The sequence below is a fragment of the Coturnix japonica genome, chromosome 7, assembly GCF_054131305.1.
Source record: "Coturnix japonica strain WE chromosome 7, WE-NBRP24, whole genome shotgun sequence".
NCBI lineage: Eukaryota > Metazoa > Chordata > Aves > Galliformes > Phasianidae > Coturnix > Coturnix japonica.
In genome coordinates, this window is record NC_140669.1 from 28,861,223 (window position 1) to 28,883,900 (window position 22,678).

At 36.5% G+C, this 22,678-nt stretch overlaps 1 protein-coding gene across 18 annotated transcripts in view; it reads right to left on the bottom strand.

The window, feature by feature from the left end:
• GULP1 (GULP PTB domain containing engulfment adaptor 1) overlaps window positions 1-22,678 on the bottom strand; it is a 134,626-nt gene that overhangs the window by 52,100 nt on the left and 59,848 nt on the right. For 13 of the 18 annotated variants that reach the window (XM_085552796.1, XM_085552789.1, XM_032445748.2 and 10 more), the window contains 2 exons: window positions 17,370-17,463; window positions 6,282-6,343 (listed from right to left, as the gene is read on the bottom strand). In XM_085552796.1, coding sequence (XP_085408922.1) covers window positions 6,282-6,343; window positions 17,370-17,397 — 90 coding nt within the window. In that variant the 5' untranslated portion in view covers window positions 17,398-17,463. Of the gene's footprint in view, window positions 1-6,281; window positions 6,344-14,357; window positions 14,441-17,369; window positions 17,464-19,571; window positions 19,654-20,619; window positions 20,712-22,678 lie in introns of those variants that run through there. The other 5 variants (XM_085552794.1, XM_032445745.2, XM_032445746.2 and 2 more) reach the window with 4 other exon arrangements.

The following is a 22,678-nucleotide window of genomic DNA, read 5'->3' on the forward strand; positions in this document are numbered from 1 at the left end:
TAGCCCTGAGAAGTCAGATGGAACTACCCCACCAGGTCGGGCTGTAGGATGGGCGCAGCAAATAAGTTGCATTCTGGGGTAGCAGCCCTTTTACTGTACAGTCTAGCCATTAACACAACAGACCTTGAAGAACACCACCAAAAAGAGTATCAGGCTCATACCCTGCTTGCACAACAAATAGATACCCATCTACCTATTCATTTGTTGCACCATAGCATTAGCACTGTAACTTTACTGTATCATACAAAACACATCTCATCCTCTCACCTCCACTAAATGTTTACCAGCTTAGCAAAATTTTACTTCTTAGATCAAAACATTCTCTCTCACCTATATGCTTTAAGAGATATATTTCATTTAAGAATGGCATTGGGAGCTTCAATAAAACCTAAAGCTCTTTCTAAAAGCTGCAAGCAGAAATGGATCTTAAGAACAAAAAAAAAAAAAAGAAATTGTTCATGAACTTATAAACTTCATTCCTCCCTAGAAGCAAGACGACTTTCAGACAAGAAGAGTGATCTGCCCAGTTTGAAGCTGTGTAGCTGAGTATTCCACATGTAACTAAAAGGGACAGACACCTGGAACACTGCCATAGACATGTCGAAACTGCACAGCTGCTCTTCTAATTCTTTTCTAAATTCCTCAGCCAGTACTCAGTTAGACAAGATATTGGTGCCCTAATTATAAACGTCACGTTTCTCAAAGCCATCACACAAGCAGAAGTGAATGCAAAACACAAACCCGTAAAAGGAGATAAACATAGTCATCATAAAGGCACATGACCACTAATTCCTGCAGATGGGTTTGACACACTTACATGCCTGGGCACTGAGAGCTACTCAAGCATCCACAGCACGCATTCACAGCTTTTAACCCCTGACCATTCATATACAGACAGAGGTCTACAATTGTCTGCAAACACCATTCAACTTCCATTTGAGTACAGTGTTACTCTAATGACTGGAGATAAGGTCTGGATCTGCACTCAGAAAACTAAATTGAGGCTCAAGACGACATTATCTCAGGCAAGGCATACCACAGAATTCCAAACCACAGAGCCTTCCAAGGATCTTAATGGCTGTGAAGGTTGTACGGAAGCCAAAAACATTCTGTTTCCATATGGAATAAAACAAGCAACTGGAACTACTCAGGGCTCAACACTTAGAGGCAACTCCCTACATGAAAATACCTACAAGAAATGGTGCTTTTTTGCTTCTGGAAGCCTAAATACAATCCTCCTGCTTCACAGTCATCTCATCTGTAGAGTATTTGTGGATATAACTTCACCCTCCTACCATCCTCCTAAAAGAGTGTAAACTTCTAAGCAAAATGGAACAGATTCCTCTTCCCAGGGCAGAGAAGTCTTCTGAAAGTATTCCTTTCACTCTTCAGATGCTTAAATAAATTTCTTTATTATTCTATTCCTGGAATAATAAGCCCAAATTTCAATGACTGCAGTCTATCAGAAATAACTAAGTAGTGCAGATTTGCATTCACTTGAATAATAATGTGCTGTACTCACATTTTATATGAATATTTTCACGACACTCATTATTTTTTCAGTTTAACATTTATAACGATTACATTCAAGGTATTTTGACAATAGTGGAAGTTAAATTCACTTGTTAATTATAATCAATTTAATGCAGGAAAAAGAAACCATTTCCTATAATGCCCTCTTACATTTCATTAGTTACTAATTTGCAACACATTCCTGCTCTGTTTAAAGTACTTTGATATATCTAATTTCACCGCATAAATTTAAGTAGACTTTTAATAGCATGCCTTGTACCTTCCTTTATTTAGAAAAAAATAAATAATTTTCTCTTCGATATTCTTTCATAATTACTTTGACTGACATGCGATTATTCTACAACATGCTTGCTGAATAAAAAGGAAAAAGGAGAATTTGCTAGTACAGATACATCACTTGGTAGTAGGAGTAGAGTTTCTCATGACAATATGCTTTTGATAAGAAGAGTACACAAATGATAGAGATGTTGTAAGGCAGAACACCAAGAGCCTGGTACTTGCTTGAACAACAGCAGCACACAGCAAGAACAGTGTACTTTTAAGTTAATAAATTTCAGGAGCAAGTATTTATTTGCTATTTCGGAATAACAAAAAAAAAAAAAAAAAAAAAGAGAGAGAGAAACTAGTAATTAGGTATCATACTCTGTTTGCCATGCCACAGTAAGGTCAATAGTACTAAGTACTGCCAGATAGGGCGTGTGCAACCAATGCACTATATTACACTTGCAGTATTGATCCAAAACACAGATTCAGCAATTGAAAAATCATTCATGAAGCTGCCAAACATTTCACAATTAAATGCCATAAAAAGCCTACAAGAACACAAAACCAGGTTACTGGTCTTTTATGGAATGACTTTTTGCTCTTCAAAGACTCAGATTTGAACTTCATCTGGAATCATACGTATACCTGCCGTCAGACAAACGCCAGCCTAAACAAGCCTCCTTATAGCCCATGTAACATTAAGAAGCAGGCATTCTTGATTACCGCACTGATACACAGGGCATCACTCCACCTAATGGCACACACCAGAACAAAGGTACATCCCTTACACACACTTAGGTCAACTATAGCTATGCATTTGGAGAGAGGTCTATAGTGGTCATGAGGTCTCCAAGCTACTTAACGTTTGGTAAATAAGCAATGGGGCTAGTCTTTTCAGCAGGCTAGACAGGCTAATTTTCAAGATGCTCCCAGGAGACAAGATCAGTCATACCAATGTCATATCCATAACAATTTGTGAACTAATAATATAAAGTAAGCCTTCAGTAAGCACTAGGAGGAAGAACAGAAGCCTAGATAATAGGAAGCTCTCTTATCTCTTTGTAAAATAAATTCCAAAGGGTTTAACTTGCCACGTTACTACATAGAATAGCAGCTTCCCAGGTCTTGCATATGATCAAAGCTGCTGGCTCTGCAGGCTGCTAGGAGGCAACATAAACACTAGACTTACAAAGCAGAACCTCTAATCTGCAAAATGGAAAGATGTACACATAGAAATGTGATGCAAACCAAAAAATAGCTAACTGATCATAAGAGGAATCTTGGTAGCATATATGTAATTTACAAGAAAGAGATAAAATTCATGCTGTTTAGAGCAGCAGCTTAGCAGAAAAACATCCCTCAGTCAGAACAGCATCAGTTACGTGATGACAACAGACAGCTCATTTTTTAAGGCTGCAGTCAGTTTCTGTTAAAAAGCCTCACTTCGATCACACTTGGTTTTAGAGAAAAACTGGCCAAATATCAAGAGAATTATATTGAGGACAAAAGAGAGCATTTTTATTCTCCCCCACCACAGTACAGGAAATAATACAAACTTCTGTTCTTATTTAGGGGTGTTACAGAAGACAAATTGAGATTTTAGATTGACTTACAGTAATTGCATGACTATACACAGCTTTTCTTAAGTGAAATCTCCTTTGCTGTTGCACCTAAATGAGTCCTATACCTCCATATTTTCATGTAAAACTGTTACTACCAAGATCGTAAACGAACTTTCTGAAAAATAAAAGCAGCCAGAGCATGCTTATGAACAACAAGGATTCACCAAGCAATGGACTGCAAAACTGTCGCTTCAGTAGGCCCACATTACACCTCCCTACTTTAATAAAACCCACTCGAGCCATTGAACCCATTGAATCCAAACACTCCAAATCCCTCATCAATTCATGCTGTATAGAAACCACCCTGGAATGCAGGACAATTCTGTATAACAAATGCCATGAGAAGTGGGCATGCTCAGAAGTATAGCAAGATTCAATACTCCCTCCTGTTTAGGGTGCATCTTATGAAACTTGTGTGTCCTGCAGAAGAGACAACCACAACTGTTTTCTGATAAAGAGGATTGTGGTCAGAAATCATCCTGTAGATGCACATCCTTGGAGATACCAGACATTACTAACTTTCACTTAAGGACACTTCTCCAATTCATACAGAGAACAACTCAGTAATACCACAAGTGAATTTTAACATTGTATTGCCTTGATTAGAATTGCAGTAGTCAGCAGTTCACACACAGAGTGCATTTTTTAATCAACAACAATTCACTAATTGCTAAGAGAATGTCTGCAGTATCAAGAAAAATAACGACCCATCTTCAATAGATGTGTTTTCTTTTTTAGTATTTTTCCAGATAATCTCAGGAGCTTATCAGAAGGGTCAGCTTTTTGTCTCTAATAAAGATCAGAAAACATGATTTTACCTCATAAGTAATTTGCATTGAATAAACTATGCATCAGAACAAAGCTCACTTGTCCACAGAAAGAAGAACACCTCTGCTATTGCTTTTCATCAACTAAATTTGATTTTCTGAGCATGTCATCTGTATAATTCTTCACTCACAATAATTACTTTTCAAAGAAAACAGATGGAAAAGCACCATCATTTCCTCCCATTAAATAAAAAAGCTGCATGGATTCATTTTTAAAGAAGTGGAAGGATAAAAAAATAACAATCAACAGTTATAAAAACAAAACAAATAAAAACCTACCACGCGTCCTTAATTTCACTTTATAGGTGCTGCCTGAGTTTTTAATCATTTCATTACCTAATTCCAAGGTATGCAATCATGTGAACATATTAAACATCAAGATATTACCTAAATCAAATTATACTTTAATAGAACCATTGTGTTCTGTTAAGCAAAAAGATATTGCAATCAACTTGGAAAAAAAAAAAAAAAAAAACCACAAAAACTCCGTGCTTGAGGATTGAGGTGAAAACCTCATTTAAAGCAATTAGATAAAAAGTTACCTTTAATTAAAAAAAATAAATAAATAAACAACACAGTGTGAGCATTATAACAGAGCTCAAAGGCAACAGAGCAGGAGTCCCCAGTGAGGTCCGAACCAACAATTAACCCAGAAGACACTGGTACCCTTGTTAACCTAAATATAGCAATACTTGACTTGAAAGGCAATTTCCTATGCCTTTTCCTCTGCAAGGGCAGTTATTGACACTTCTTTCAGCAGGTAGCATCACTCCATCATTCTCATCTTCACTCTCATTTTTTTTTCTGCCTACTTATAATGACTCCTATTTTCAACACATGCTACTAAGAAAGACAGTGAGACAAAGGAAGGTGAGAAAGAACTCTAATACAAGAAGGCCACAGATGAACTAATGTTCATCGGAGCATTAATAGAATTTGTAGATTCTGTAGTTTCAAGTTGCTCTTTAAACAGATGGTGCACTACCCGCAGTATGCACTCCATGCTCTCAAAAAGTGTAATATGAAAGCCAAGCTATCTGGCAAGGCTATCCAGTTAAATGGTGATACATCTGGAAATACATTCTTTGGTAAACCTCAGGTTGAGAGCACACAATAAAAACACGCTCGCCTGGCAACTACCAGAATGAGATTCAAATTTCCACTACAAACATTTGCTCACTTGCTAAGAATATTAACCAAAAGAAAATACCACAAACAACAGTGGAGAATGTCAGTATAGGAAACTGAGTTCTGGTTTGACACATTGTTTTCTATTTTATGTTAAAAAAAATAAGTTAAAAACCCAAACAACTACAGGATAATATTAGAGAACTTCATCCAGAACAGGACTTTGAACAGTATACTCCCAGTAAAAGGACAAGCAATAAGACACTTAGCCCTACTCCTAGAGGATAGCATACATTCCCATCTCCTTTTGGCAGACCATTTTTTAAAAATTATTTTGGAAAAAAATGCATTTCCTGTGAACAGATGTCATTAGGCTAATTAAAAAACCATTACAGAGCTTCATTGTAGCTGATATGAAAGAAAATTAGAATAATAGTTGGCATTTCATTGCACAAAAATTGCATTATTATTCTACAATATTCTGAGAGCATTTGCCATTTCAATGTATCAGTAAGACAGGATTGTTACTCATAGACTTTGCTATTCTTCAAAACAATCTTGTGTTATTAACTTACGTTTTTACACACAATAAGAAAGCACTTTGACATTACATTCCGTTGCAGTAAGGATGTCCATCCATTTGGCATCCACTAAAAGGAAACAGAGCATCAAGCAGGAGAGAAACACCTGATCACTTTCTACAAACTCGAATATTTCAGACAGAAACAAAATTCTGTGACGTTGTTTATGAAATAAAGAAATTCCATCTGCAAAACAGACCTTTTGCTTAATAAGTTTTCCGTTGGTATTTGGATACTCCATGTCTCTGCAGTTTTTACATGAAAAGCAAGAACAAAAGTGCTGTGCTTTAAAGGTAAGAAGAGAAAATAACTTTGTATATTCTTACCTTTGCATTATAGGGAATATAATGCTTTGATAAGGCTTCAGGAGTGTGCATCCATGTTTTGTCTACAGAAAAGCAAAATAAAAGAAGCACAGAATAGATTATTCAATTGTTAATTGACCTATAATAAACGGCGATCAGGAAAGCATCAACAATACTAATTATACTCACATACGCGTCTGTCTAAAGCTGTTACTGGGGCTAGATAGAAATAAGTTACTTTTTTCAGCTTCCCATTCACATAAAAGAACATCATTACTTCTCTTGGGTACATTGCTCATTTTAATTGACTTTATTTACTATCAGCATTCTAACTCCTCCCCTTCGATTTATTGCTCTAAGGAAGTTTGCTGCTGACGCTTCTCAACATCAGTATTCCTTGCATTCTACTATTGAAAGCACTAACCACATCTTCCACTTCTAAAGATGTTTGTGTGACATTTCATTGCGTTTTGACAGATCACCAACACACTAAAGGGAGTAAGAAGACTGGTTTTGAAAAATGCCTCATAGTGAAAATTAATAGAAATGAAGCCTTAATCTTCCTATGAGCAAACAGAAGCAGTCAGCTTATAATAACCAATTCAGAAGTTTAGAACTTTTTCAATATTTCATTACATACCCTAAATAAGTGTTTATTTTCCTTCTGATGATTTTGGCATCACAGAACTGTGTTGTTGTCTTAGTTTTCCCACTGAGAATACAACACTGTGACATGATGACTTGACTGTTAGTGTAATAAATTTTCCTTTCAATTTAGAATGCTCTAATAACTTAGGATGGAATTAGTAACATTAGGAAAAAAATGTTTTTTTATCAGGAATCCAGACATATTTTTCCCCCATTTGAAATAAATAAAGGAAAAAAGTGCAAATTCCAAACAAATAGAACTGTATTACCAACTACAAGAGAGAGCCTGTATCACTAAGTAGTATTTAATATGCCATATACCTGGTATTAAGTATTATTTATAACACAACTCAACTCCCGTTTTAATTAGAATAAATTCAAGTCACAGATCTAGAACTTCATTATTAACTAATAGGATAACAGCTTAAAGCAAAACCTCCCCCTTGAATGTTTACAAGCACTTCTCTTGGTCTTAACGGGAGCTGGTTGTGGCAATGACTTCTTCATTAGCAATGCATGAGAACAGTAAGATCCAGTCCACTTGAAACTGATTAGGAGCAAAAGTTGTGACATTGACACTAAAGCAACAGAACAATTTTAGGAAATTGGGAAGCAAAAAGACTTAAACAAGATAATCACTGCAGACACAGGAACAAATCTGCAAAGCTGAAGGAATTTTTTTATCATTAAGCCATTTTTTTTTCCTAGATGAGAGTGGGTTAAGATGTGTCACTGAAGGGTGATATCATTTCTTAATTAAGGAAGCAGGACTGTTCTGCTTAGAGGCATACAGAACATGAGCTGCAGCAACTGCAGTTCCTTCCAGGCATGCCTTATGACTGCAGTGCAGGAACCAAGTACCTGCCAATTTGCAGAATACTCGAAGAAATGCTGCCTGATCTCCATTTTGAGTACAACACCAAATGCTGAAGTTATCCAGAAGCGTTAAAGGAATGACGCTGGTGTGAAAAAGGAACATGAGAATAGAGCCCAACAGCCAAAAACTAACCACAAGCTCCATGAGCCCAGTCTGTGCACTGCTGGAAGCTGGGAGGCAAACTACTAACAGGCCTCCACCAGAAGCCCCCAGTGCAAGGGGACAGACCCGCTCTCTACCCCATGCTGCTTACCACGGCAGAGTGGAGAGCTGCCCAGTGCAATGTTAAGCTCTCAAACATGCACTCACACTGCTAAAAAGTCAGTTTTATTTACCAGTTTCTTCCACATCAGCAGTTCACTATCTTGATCAGCATACTGGCGTACATAACAATTAGTAAAGAAAAATGTTCCAAAATAAAATACTGAACCCCCCAAGTCATTACAGTCTATTACAGGCACAAAGTTGCAGTAGTGCTGTGGCTTCAAAAATCTCAACTAAGTGTATAGCAGAAAAGTCTACTCTAAAAATGTTCCCTCGTCACTTCTCATCTCATGAAAGACAAGTTCAAACACCTAAAAATGACATGATTCCATTTAGGAGCCAGGCTGGAAATACTGATCTCATTAAGATAAAGTTAATCTTTCCATTATTATCATGAGGCACTAAACTTTTCTGGAAGTGTTACTGTCACATCACCTATCTGTGCACTACAGGGTCTGGACCAAAGGATAATGCTGCTAGGAAGCTTCCTAGTACTGTGGGAATACTTATTTAAGAGAAGAAATACAAGCCTGTTCTCTCCTCTCAAAAGCAAATCAGTAACTTTCACTGGGTACCAAAAAGCTACCTAGATTTTAGCAGACTCGTGGCATTAATTAAAGCAAGCCAAAACGTAGTGTTTCCAACCCCCACATGCACATCTGCAGACAGTGTGACACAGGCACTATGTATTCTATGGATGCTTGAAGCCTATTTCATAGGGATAGGCAACAGTCAAGCTTGTGGCATTTTTGAAAGCTCTCTTGACAGCCAAACAGAAACAACAAGGCAAAATTCACGGTGACAGAAAAAATAAAAGATTTCAATAAAAGAGTACATGTTACTGAGGTTTGTTAACAGCATCTCCCTCTGAGTTCTAAGCTCTGATTTTGGACTTATGCATCTATTTTTCAGCATCTGTTTGAAATACTACTAAGCTTGAATTTTCATAGCCCTTGCAAAATATCTAATATCAGGCATTTCACAACCAATAAACCACAAAACAACAAAATAAGAAATCCTATTAAACTGGTATTCTTTTCAACAGCTGATTGCAGTGTAGTTGCTTTTTACACTGTTCCTCACTATTAAAATTAAAAAGGCTTACTATAGTTTAGTAGTTACAAATTCTAAAGCAGTAAACCAAATTAGGAAATCCTACAAAGAAATGCAATGAAAAATACTGCTCAAATTATGATTTCATTATTTACATAGAGGCAAGATAGCTAAACATTTTTTAGATAAATCCATCAGCAAGTTCTAAAGGAAGGACCAAAACCTAGACAACACAAAAAATGACACCAGCACACACCACACATATCTGAAGTAAAAAATGAAAACTACTATTATTTCACCTGGTAAAAACCACAGCTGTTCCACATTTGGTATGAAGCTATTAACCTAAGCTCCATTAACATTCACATTAAAGTTGACGTAAGTGCCCAATTTGTGTATTTTCTTCTGAGAGTAATGACTTAGGACCCATCCAAAAGCCATTAAAGCATAAGAAGAATTAAATGCGAATGAAGCATGAGAGACACTAGGAGGAAAAATGCTAACTATGTGGTGGTTTAGACATACAGAACCATGGTGTTAGCAAAAGATGGGAAGAATATACGCTGTTGGCAATACAGCTGCAGACTAAGCCTTAGCACTGCTTCAAGAGAGCCAGTAACCCTGAAAGCCCATACGTGAATATTTACCTATCATATTACATGCTTGCTGTGTAGCACAGACTTGTGGAGATGGATGTCCTATAGCAGAAGGACAGCACCTAAACTAGATTTTAAGAAGATTTTATTGCTGCGAGAGTTTCTCAGGTTTTGCCCTCTGCCAGTGGGAAAGCTGCCTAAAACTAACATTCAGAAGATGAATCATGATGTAACTGTATGGGCAATTCATTCCTTTCTAGTCCTGTTGAATCACACCAGTCCCTCTTTAGCACAAAGGGGAAAAGCCTTCACAATCTGCCTTCCATGAGTACCAGCTTGTCACACTGTTTAGAAAAAAGAAGGCAGTTACAGGCCTCGGTGGCATTAAGAGAGCAGAAGGAGAACATGCAGACAAATCCCACACTAAAGTCGATAGACCCAGAGACTTCATCAAGTACCCAAATGAACTGTACTGCACTTAGAGAATGACATTAGGTTAAGTAACAGCACAACTTACCATTTATCTAGCAAAAACCAAGGAAGTAACAGCGCCAAGAAATTGCTCTCAGAGATAGATTCCTTCATGCATTACTTAACACTACAGCGCTGTAGAATGGATTTTGTAGGGAGATATAGGTGAACTCGCCCATTATTCAAAATTGGAAAACAATGCTTAGTAGCGCAAGTTGCATTAAGCTTCTCTAAATCCCAGACTCATCACTGATTCTATACACTGCTCTGCTTAACTCAGCTTCCAAAGTATTTATTGAATGGCCACTTGGGCTAATGCTTAAGTTAATACAACAGATAGAGAAAGACTCTGGTTTGAATGTATTTTTAGTACCCCAGTGGAAACACAATCCCTTATAGAAAGTAGAAACTAAAGCCTTTACTCTTCACAGAATCTGCTTGACATCAGTAGATATTCAGTAACAGAAAAGCAGAAGTACTGGAATTGTCGTTTCTTCTTTATAAATCTTACTGTAAAGAGGAAGATCTTAAAAGAGATTCAATAGAAAGGAGATTACAAGAGATTTCAATAGTGAAAAGATATCAGAGCAATGCTGAATAATAGTTACACAATGAATTGAGTCTACTATTTGCACTTAATGCACAGTAACACTCATGGCATGACCTAGTGATTATAAACTGCATTTTAAAGATATCCGTGTTAGCATCTAGGACAGTTTTGACAAGAGGAAAGACAGATAAAAATAAGATACAGGTGCAACTAATCAGTGATTCACAATTCACTACTTATTTTATTCCTTATTCATTGATGTTAAGGACTTTGACAAGTTCCTAAATCATAGCAGCCAACAAAACAAAACTTTAGCCTATACCTTCTCGTTGCCAGTGAAAGACTTGTAGTAGTACTCTTTGTCTTGGCTGAAAGGTTTGAATTGAAGGTGAAAGAGACTGGCATAGTACATCCTATCAGAACTCATAACATTTTTCACAAGCTTTCATTATGGAGTACATTCAAATGAACCCTCCAGCTTGCGCTTTTCAGAGTGCACCAACCTTCTCCCGTATGACTATAAAGAAATGCAGGAATGCATCGATCTTGATTTTAAAAAAATCACTCCAAGGGAAACATTGCAGAAGAAGCTCTAAGTTGAGAAGTTCAAGTTGTAAAAAGTATTGGCTGATCTCTCATTGATGTGTTTTAAAAAGCTGTTGCACTCAAGCTGAAAAATTGCATCTTGAGCTTTATACGTTCACACAAAATAACGCATCTTGTCTGTGATTAGACATTCATACTGCTAAATAACAAGTTATGTATACAACTCATGAAGCATATTTAGTGTAACCTCCCCAAGCTATCTACCTCAACAGTACATTTCAGCAACTACTCCACATCACACGCTAATAACAATTCTGCATCAATAAAAAAAATTTGATTGTAGATCTCAAAGCATACCCTTGACTAACTGCTGTACATAACAATCAACACTCCAGTAAATGAGGGTGCATAAATTTCAATAGGGTGGAAATGACAGAAGGCTTAAGTCTCCTCCAATGCTATTCCTGTTTTAGAAACAGAATTTGTGCTCTACAGTTAAGGAATATGTATTTGTGCTGAAAAGAGTTCTTAAGACTTTGCAAGAAGAAAAAGGTAAGTTACTTTGCGAAGTATCATTGTAAACATTAACAGACGTGTTCTTTGAGATGCCTCGAATATTGTTTAAGCAGGCAATAAATTATTTCTGCTATCATCTTAAGATAATGCAGGTAAAATAACCAATGGGAAATTATAATCCTGTCCTCCTTATGTTAACAGCTGGAGAAAAAATATTCATTCATAGCTAACAAAAATAGTAAGAATTAGACACTACCCAGCAACTGCCACACTGTTCACATACATTACGGAGCAAAACAGAATGCAAGGCCAAAGAGAGACAGAAGAGAATCATGAAGACTCTAAAGGAAAACAAAAAAAAAAAAAAAAAAAAGGCTCATTTGCACAGACTCTACGTGAACCCTTATAGAATTCCCAATAAGTACTTTTCATTTGCAGTCATATGTCCTCTGAAAACATACTATAGCCAATTTTTTCAAGTACAGTTCAGATCAGCTACAACCATTCAGCCCACTACAAAGCTTATAAGACTTAACACTTGTCTTAAGTACAAATCTACAGTACAAATAAAGACCACATTAGAGACAGTCCACTCATGTAAAAGTGGTCCTACAACATCTGATTGGATTTTTTCCATATAATAAAACATGACCATTAAAGGCAACTGTCTACATTTCCATAGACTACACTCACAAAAAAAGACAGATATTTCTGAAACTTACTTATTTACAATAGGCAATTGTTTCATATATACCTTTTAGTATTATGAATGCCATTTATATCTCATGAGCTGATAATCTGGCAGCAATCACCAACAATCATAGGCTGCATAAACCCATCCATGGGCAAATGCAGCCAACAGCAGCACTGGCATTCAACTTTCTGCCATATGTAAACTAAGGCTGACATTTACTCTAGGAACAAATAGGAACACTGGGGTATAAGCAATAATGAACTAAAATCAGCTGTGATTTGTTGTCGTCCACAAACTAAGTAAACTGGTATGGATGTCACACAACGTAATTCACAGCTAAACTTAGCCAGAAGAGAAATCATGGACCTATACATATACGTAATACTTTGAAACACAATTTCATATGTTTTATCCAAGGAAGTCTGAATTACAGATACTCCACACTCAAGTATGCCTCTTTCTCATAACTAATGTAGCAAAACCCAAACAATGCTAGCTCATTTTTGTTTAACAGATACTTCCCTTCTTGTACCAATGTCTCTGATGAAAAACCATCGAACCAGAAAGAAGAGTAATGTGAAGAACAAAACACACACACTCCCTTAACAGCAACAACAAAACTCAAACACAGCTTAAGTTTCTTGTTGTGTATACACATTACATGTACAACAGCCATGTAAGCTAAGATCAACAAAATAATTCAGTTTGATATTCCAGTATTGATATCTAATTAATAATGGAACAAAAACAAAAAAATCAAAAAAAAAAGGTAATGACAATGCAGCTTTTACAAATGTCACTTAGAATTAAATGAGGCTACAAAGAATTATTCCTCAATTGCCTACATAGAAGACTGAAATCATGAAGATGCACACTTCAAGTTTCACCTAACTCCAATCAGTCACTTGTTACATCATAGTATTTCAAAGCAACTGTGCAACTGCACAGGATTTTAAATTAAAAATTAAAGTACAGACATACAGAACAACCCTGAACTGGATCAAATCCAAATAAAAGCTCCTGCTACTGTGGATAAATTGATATATATTTTCACAAGCATTGTTATATTAACAATGCAATATGAACATACAAAACATTACTCTTCATTCATTATGCCTGCTTTTTTTTCTTTTTTTTTTAATAGGAAAAGGAAGGAGATACAGAATAATCCATAAAACCCCTTCATAGTATAGTCCAAAGAATGGAATGTAGAATTTACATTTTTGTGCAGTTACTAAGTCATACAGGATTTCTAAAGTAGAAAGCTTTCTCCCTGATATAAGTAACATATATATATGGTTGGTAGTCCAACCAACTCCCAGTGAGGTCAGCTCTTCTACTTGGAACAGGCATGGAAGTAAGGGTTCTTTTTCCCTTATTAAAGCATGAGAGTTCAGCAGGTGGCAGTATCATCCTCATACCAGAAATTTACATTTTTTTCCAAATCAATATTATTTCATAAATTATGTTTCCCTGTTATATGAGCAAACTAATTAGAACAAATATTATAACTTGAATGTATTTTTGGTTGCCTCTATAAGAACTCCCTAAAACAAGCTAAATTTGGTCACGCTTCTCATTTTCTTATATTTTTCACTGACATTACTAGGTTGGAAAGACTAAAGCTTGATTTAATTTATTTTCAGTTTAAGATTTTATTACATCAGTTAGGATTTCAACTAAAATGGCTATCAGTCAACTACAAAAAAAATTCAACTGAAATATGAGCATTAAATATTCAGGCTACAAGTTCTATTGTGTATCATATGGCCAATGACTGTAACACCCATTCTTAGGAATGCAGCACACCTATAGGCATTGGAAACAGCTTTTTCACACCTGCATAATCGCCTTCAAAAATAAACCCCCACAAAGTACTCACCTCCTGGCATCCCACATACTGCCAAACTCCACTGTAGAGGCAGGAGTACCAAAGATGAGAGTCTGGTCATGGAAGTATAAAAACTGTGTAGGTGGAAAAGGAATTTAAAGACCACTTATTATCATCTCCCACCCCTGCTGCAGGCAGGATCACCAACCACTTGACAAGGCTGCCAAGAGCCACACCTACCCCTGCCCTGATAACTGAAAAGCACTACTACAATTGAGTACAAATCCATTGTTCTGTAACACCCAATACACAAACACTCCTGTCACACAGCGTCTGTGAGATACCTTTTTTTAGTACAAGCTAATTAACCAAGAGCTCATATCCTTTCCCTACTACAAACTCACAGCTCCTTTGTGAAGGTACAGTCTGTTAGCCAGCCTTCCATAAGGTTGTTTTCTCTTGCCTTTCTTTTTGCTTTACCTATTGACACCTGCTGCTAATAATCAATGTACTTAATAATCAATACTTAAAAGGAACCTTCTGCCATTTGAATGGTGGTGGAGCAAGAACTAAACTTTTGAGCAAGTGCAGCAAGGTCCTAACCAGCCCAGTCACCAGTATAATTGATTCAAGGAGACAAGGACCTACTATGTTCTGTACATGCATTGTACTAAAAGACCAGTACACACTGACCATGAAGAAGATGATTTAAGGCCAATACCAACTTTACGCATTCAAGATCATGTTTAGGTATTGTAAATCTATCACACCTACTTGAATTCTGCTAGAAAGTCTGTACATTTGAAACAACTGTTTTAAACAGCACCATGGTAATCAACTGCAGTCACCTTCTACTTAGAGAAAAGCCTACCAGCACTGACACCTGGAGGCTAATTTACATTTATAGAGAGCTGCCAGATAAAGTCTGCACTCCTATCTACCTCCTCAAAATATCCATGTTATTGTGAAAGAAAGAAACTCATATAATCTTCAAACACAGGTATAGAAACCATTTTAATACTGAGATCTGAGAGTGAAATTGGGAAACACATCATTTAAGTTCAACAGCCGAACCTCTTGGAGCCTGCTCTTGAACAGATTTGATTTCCAGTTTATATCATATATATATATATATATATATACATATATATACACACACATACACACACATATATATATATATATATATACACACACACATTATTCCTGATAACTGTTCATCTGGAAATTAGCTTTTTCTCTTATAGTACGAGAATGTGAATGTGTTGCATTACTACTGGCTAACTAAACAGATGCCAGTATTTAATTATTCTGTTCCCTCAACTTTTGAAATATGGTTAATAAACCACAATAACTTCATTTCACTGTGCATGCCTGCTTTTATGATAAAAGTCTTATTCTTGTTGGGGTAATGAGATCAACCCACAAAAAAAACTGTCTGAACATCCAAGAAGATGCCCTTGAATACACTGAAATCCCAAGAGTTTAGGTGAGGGTAGTAAGAACTTTCCTACCAAGAGCAGGTGAACACAGAAAGGAAATAATCCAGTCCCAACAAATGAGCTCAGACACCAGAGGGTACAACCTCAGAATTGATTAAATGTGCCCTTGCCACCAAGAACAAGCTGAATTAATGAAAGAATATTACAGAGCTCTGTGTACAACTCAGATAGCCCATAAATAGACTATAAAACAAAAGCGGTCTGTTTGCAAAATTTAGCAAGCTAAATATTAATTACCAGAAATCATTAGAAAGAAGCGGAAAAGAAAAAAAACCATCTGCGGCAGCAACACCAACAACAACAAAAAAATTAAAACCCTAAGCCTCATTCCAACCCATGATAAGTGAATCCCCAATTAACAGATATTGGAACAGTCTTAAATTATTTGGAATAAACTAGGCATATATAAACTAGGCACATAGTATTGTCAAGCAACTGGTATGTACTGATTTCTTGATAGGGCTGTTACAAAAATACATCAGTGGTTAAGAAGATGGGTTATGGATTTCAGTTCATTTCCAACATATCTGTCTGTTTTGTGAGATATCAAATGATCTTGAATTGGTTTTTGTAGCCTTTGTGGATATGTTTATCTTCTCCAAGATCAAACTACATCTTCTGGTATTCTGATTCGCTTATCTCTGTTCATCTCATTGTAGCAAATCAATGTACTAGACAGGAAAGGATGCACTGATGTTTATCACTTCGTGCTGCTTTAATGCATGACAGATTCCTTTTCTTCCCAGCTTTGATATTGATACAAAAGCAGGAAATCTTGCAACATAAACAGAATTTTTTTATACTCAATTCAGTAGAATTTAGATGATTGTCAAAGCAGAGGCTCAAGCTTACTACGTAATGCTTAGGAATCTTGAGAAGAAAACATAAGAACAAAAAGAAAAAAGCGTGACTGATTTCCTACATTCTAAACAAGTGAAAATAATAGCAAAAAAGGTTAACAAAAAAAAATAGAAAATAGAAAGCACTCTTCTGTTTCACCTAAAAATTATGCTTAATCCTAAACAGACGCAGAGAACAAGCAAACCAGAAGCACAACACTGAACATACAGTGGTTTGATATAGTTTTGGAAAGGGTGCATTTCAAATTGCTGTAAATTTGGAATAGCTTCTCAAAGCTAAGAGATGTTCTGCAGCATAAGATACTCCAAGTATATTAAAGGATGGCTTACTAAAGCAGCTTATCCAAGAACCCAGGGTACACATAACATAAATGCTGAAGTCACTGCAAACTCTTCAGAAGTTCTCATACTCTCTAGAACATCCTTCAGTGAGCACAGGGGGAAAAAAAAACAACATAAATGTCTATTTATGTATATAGGCAGACATTGCATTGACGAAAACAGTATAAAATTTCACATCAAACTTAGCATATAAGTTCTTTGTAACTATCAAGAAAACTTTACTCTGTACATCACAAAGTTGCTGATTTCTGCTTCATTGATTAGATATTCCTAATTACTTTCTCGTATGATTCTTAATATGCTAAAGAACATATGCAGGATATTCATGTCACCCATGCAACAGAATCAAAATGGCTTACCTTTCTTCCTACTAAAAGCACGGTTCATGTTGAAAGTGTATCTACTCAACTGTATTTCTGATTTTGGTAGGTTTTCCTCCTGACACTCTTTAACCTGCAGAACAGTATGCATAAGAAAACAGAAAAGTCCATTATTATATCATTATTACATTTGAAATCAGTCTGCTATCTGCATATGAAATACAATGCAAACTATTTTAATTACTCTGAAATTACCCAGAAAATAAAAAGGGGAGACATGCTTTGCTGAAGAAGAACGAGCTGTATTGAGAAGATTTTTTAACACTACGTGGCATACTATACAGAAATACATTTTAAAGATCACACTAAAATCTAAGAAACAGAGCAGGGTGCCTTATACCTATGACCAAAGACAAACACCACATACAAATAAGTTGGAAAGGAAGCCTTAAAATTAATATTGAATAGAAGACTCCATTAAACCCTTCAGTCGACATTCACCCTGTTTTGTGTTATTTTAAGCTATTGTATTATTTCAAGCTATCATCTAATCTTGATATGAGCTTGACAATGGGAAAAAAAAAACAAACAAAACACCAGAATAAAAGAAGAAAAAAACTCTTCACCCAGAGATTTGACGTTAAAGAACTGCATTCTATCAGTTTAACTTCTTACTTCTGTTACCTCAGATTTTGTCCCTGCAGTGATGTCAAACAGCTCAAATTTGGTCATGTGCAAACACCAGTCATACAATTACATGCATTTATAACTCACCAGAATTTGAAGTGTATTTTACATTTCCTTCACAAAAACCCTTGGATTCTTACCCCAATTTTAAATTCAACAACTATTACTAGAATTTTCATCTTTAAAAACAGTTATAAGCCTAAAAAAAACCTCAAAAAAATTTCATAACATTGCTTTTTTTTTTTTTTTTCAACTTCACTTATTTTCACAATATTCCTATCGCTTCATTCAATTATATTCAAATAATCCAGTGCAAAGCTACACCTCCACCCTTCTCACAAACCAATCCGTTCAAATGAGAAGAAAAAATAAAGCATTTGGTATCAATTAACCCTAAAATTAGCTAGAAGGCCAGTATAGTGAAGGCCATAAATACACTGACAACAAAGATACTCAATGCAGCTCAAAGAGCTGGCAGTGCTTGCCATATTCAAAAGATACAGCAGGCTCAGGAATAAGAACAGTTTTGAGTTTCAAGCCAGAACTCTGATTTGTCTCATACAGCCCTGTCAGTTTTCTTGAATGACAGAGTAACTGCTTGAGTTGCCATCCAAGGTCAGGGGGATCACAGTATCTTAGTTGTCCACCAACCCCTATTCCCCTCCCTACCCCCCAACAGACACACACATCTGTCCTCTGAGCAGACATCAACATCTGCGCCCAGTCAGATGCTGGCTGTGTTTCAAGAGAACACAAATAAAAGCATTTTGTTAAAAACACAGTGTAACTATGAAAGCTATTAATTTTTATATCTGACATACACATCAGTTTAACTACCAGAAATATGCATGTTGACCCCAGAAAATGTACTAAAATGCAATTAAGTTTTTACTTCTTTCTTTTTAATGAAAATACGTGGGAGATGTAATGGATTTGCTTTACAAGAATAAAGATATATAGCAACATTCGAACAATCGACATTAATAAAAGCCATAATTGCATGATTCTGTGACAAACTACTTTATCAAGAACATTCCCTAATTCTAATTGCAACAAAAAAATCAGGAGAATAAGTACTCTCCGTCAGTGGTTCCTACTCCATTGGAAATTGTTGAATTCCTATGGGAAAGCAGCTAAAAAGAGAAAGAAACAGGATTAGCTACAACTAGCTGCTTTTCAAATTCCCTCTAGGTCTAACACAAAAAACACCTTGAACCTCTCCAATGCAGAAGAAACAGATGGTTCCACACCCGATAAAATTTTGGTGTTCCCTCCAAAATACAAGTCCTCAGTTTTGTATGGGGCAAAGAGTCATTAGGCTGTTATAAGCAATATAGTCAAGTTACGATTAGTAGACACCCACAGACAATAGTGTTAAGAGTAAACAAACTGTTCTCCGATCAAAAATATTGAAGAGATTTTCTGATAAAATATAATGCTTTTTCTCAGAGAAGTCAATACAGAAAGCTGCTGGACAAAGTAGACTTGCAAAGCACTCTGCTAAAAGCTTATAACAAAACAGAAGTCACAATCCCATGATGGAGCAGGGGGTACCCGTGCAGACAGAGGAATCCTTCCTGTGATTTCATTTCTTTAATACAAGGAACAGCAACTCCAGCAATCAGAGGCACTGGGGAATAGGCACGTGGGCAAAAATATTTCATTACTCATCATGAAGGAAGACACACCTACATCAAGAATGTTTCTGCACTTTCCTACTAGCAGTTTGCTTCAGCCAGAAACCAAACTCTACTTAAAAAGCAAACTTATGTAATTTCACAAAGTGATTAACAGACAAAATGCAATTAAGCAGGAACTTCGCAAATTTCACCTTACTTCAGATTATTTGGGGGCAGAAAGAAACAAAGATGGGAGAGAGAGAGAGAAGGAAGCTTAGAAAAACAATTCATCGAGCTGACCATAACACAAATTTAAATGACAGCTGAATTCTGAGTAGCGGCTTTGTCAGTCTGAACACCTCTCTCTTGTGGCTTGGGAAGCTGAGAATGTAAGTTGGCATAGAAAACTGCAACACGAACAGAAGAAAGCCATTGCCTTCATCTCCCTTTCCCTTTATTTTCAGAATTCAGGCCTTAGTTTTCACAGTGATGAACAAACTGCAAAACAACCAGGGTTGTGGGTGAATAAGGTGTTCGTAGATATTCAGTCTGATGGGCACAAGGCTAATGAGGATTGAAGCTGAAGCTGTCTCCTCATTAATTGCTTCTAATCGTTAATGTTAATAGTGGTTGCTGCCTGCATTTACGCAGCAAAGGAGATAGAACAAAGGGAAGCAGCAGCATCCTTCCAGAGCCAGATACAAGCAACTGAAACCTGTCCTGCTGCTGCAACGGAATGGAACACCATAGATTTGTGTGTGCACCTGAGACCTCCTTCCAACACGTTCCATATCAATTTGTTTTCTAAATTTAGATCCATCTCAGACAAGCCACGAGGGAGCACTTAGTAAAGGGATAAAACAGTTCAACAATGTAACTCGCTCCATTTTTCTTACTTACTCTTCATTGCTGAACTCAGGATTTATTTGGGGTTCCCCACACTGCAACCTGAGCCCTCCAAAGGCACAGGCTGTAATGATTACCTGAGCTGAAGCAGATTATCCTAAGTCTTCTTCATTGGACAAATAATCCTTCACTGAAAATCTCCCTAGGACACCCCAATGTGCACCTACGAATTTGCTATAAAAAACAGTTATTAAAAAAGCAAGGGTCAAACATGCCCTCCTCCCTTTCAAATACCAACATTCCACAATAAGTCAAAATAAGATTGGGAACATTGAAGTTATAAACTGCTTTCCCTACCAGATCCCAGCCTTTTGAGCATACTGCATAAAATTTCTCAGAAAATGAAGCACAATGTGCCTTAAATCCTGTTTTCCAAAGGGCTGCAGCACACAGGAATGTGTGATTCATTGACTTGCAATGAAAAGTAGGCTTATAAAGTTACTGTTGAAGGTTAGATGAGTAGCTTTGGGACATAAAGGCTATGAAATTCTTTTGGTAAGACCACACCACCATTAAAATTTTATTCTAATATGAGAAAACATAATGGCAGGGGAAAAAAAAAAAGTTGACTACATGAAGTGAAACACAAAATCAATTTATTTCCATATGAGGGTATTCTCCCTTTTAAGCAACCATTTAAAGAGTAGCTTGCCATAAACCCTTTCTCCTGAAATGACCGTCTAAAGGAAAATATATTGGCATGTCAGTGACCAAGTTTCTGTGTAGTCTGTGCAGACATTCTTATTGTGTCTACAAGCAATTCCATCTAATGCTATTAAATTACTTCTATCATTCTAATTTTTAAGAAATAGTCTTCCAATGAGACCTCACACCCCAGCTTTTTATCTCTCCATTTCCCAAAAATAAGCTACTCCATTAATTAGAAAAATATTGGCGAAAAGAAACTAATAGGTGACAAGCAGATAACGAGATACCTGATATAACAGAAACAACTTCCTAAGCAGCATTAGAACTAAATATTGTTTTAAAGTAGTACAATTTACTAAATCAAAGGTTACACTGCGCTTTATTAGGAATTGCATTACTTATGGACCAAACTGGAGCTGACACTGCATAGTCGAAGTAGCATTTTTAAAACCAGGAATGTGACATTCTTCCCAAACTTCTTTAATTTTGCATGAAAAAGTGATAGATTCATTTTGCTCCCTCTAAAAACACAATCATGGCAGACAGTAAAGACAGCTTCCTTTTCCTTTAAACCTACAAGATCTAGCACCCAGAGAAACTAGGTAATGCATTTCAGTCATGACAACCTAGTTTTTCTCTACTGTACAAGAACTTACAGATGTCACATGCTTAGAGCCAAAAGAAAACAGATTTCCACATGTTCACTCAAAAGGAACGCAGTCACTGCTGTCCGCATCCAAAAGACAGACAGATGGCAAACATCTTGCCTGCTTGCACCCCCAGAAGGGCCAGTGTCAACCACTAGTCATTTGATCATCTCTACTGATCTGAACAAGATCTTAGCTTTACCCATCAGCTTCACACATGAAAGCTTCAGACTTGAGCTTTGCTAGTGCTTTTAGAAGCTATGGAGTGGATTCATTGATGGGTTTAACCAGGAACAGAAAAACACAGAAAAACTTGTAATTCTGGAGGAAGGGAGAGTGGACTGCTGAAGAGGCTTGCCACAAATCACTAGTAAAGGCAAAGACGAAATTTACATTCCCCCATAACTCTAAACACGGATGCTACAAAACGTTTTTTTAACTATTTAAATTCACATGTATGTTTCTTTTTTTAAAAGCATACAAGGTCAATATTATTAATAATGGATTAATCTCTCAAAGAAGTGATAAGTACATCCTGGAATCAGGTTTAACCACGGCCAAAAAACAACAACTCCTCAACAGGGCTACATTATTTAAGCCTGTATATACCTACAGGGCCTCAAGTCAAACTTGTCATACCGTCATTCATCTGGGGACACATTTCACCTCTTCCTCCAAAGAAAAGAAATAAAAGAACTTGAGGCATACAGACAGCTTTGCTGAACACTTGCTTGTATTTTACAGTACAGTTCCTAAGCTGCCCATTCCCATCAAATGCCTTAAGTCACGTGGAAAAACAAACAACACTGCCTTGCCAGCTGCTCATCGTTGACTTTCTCAT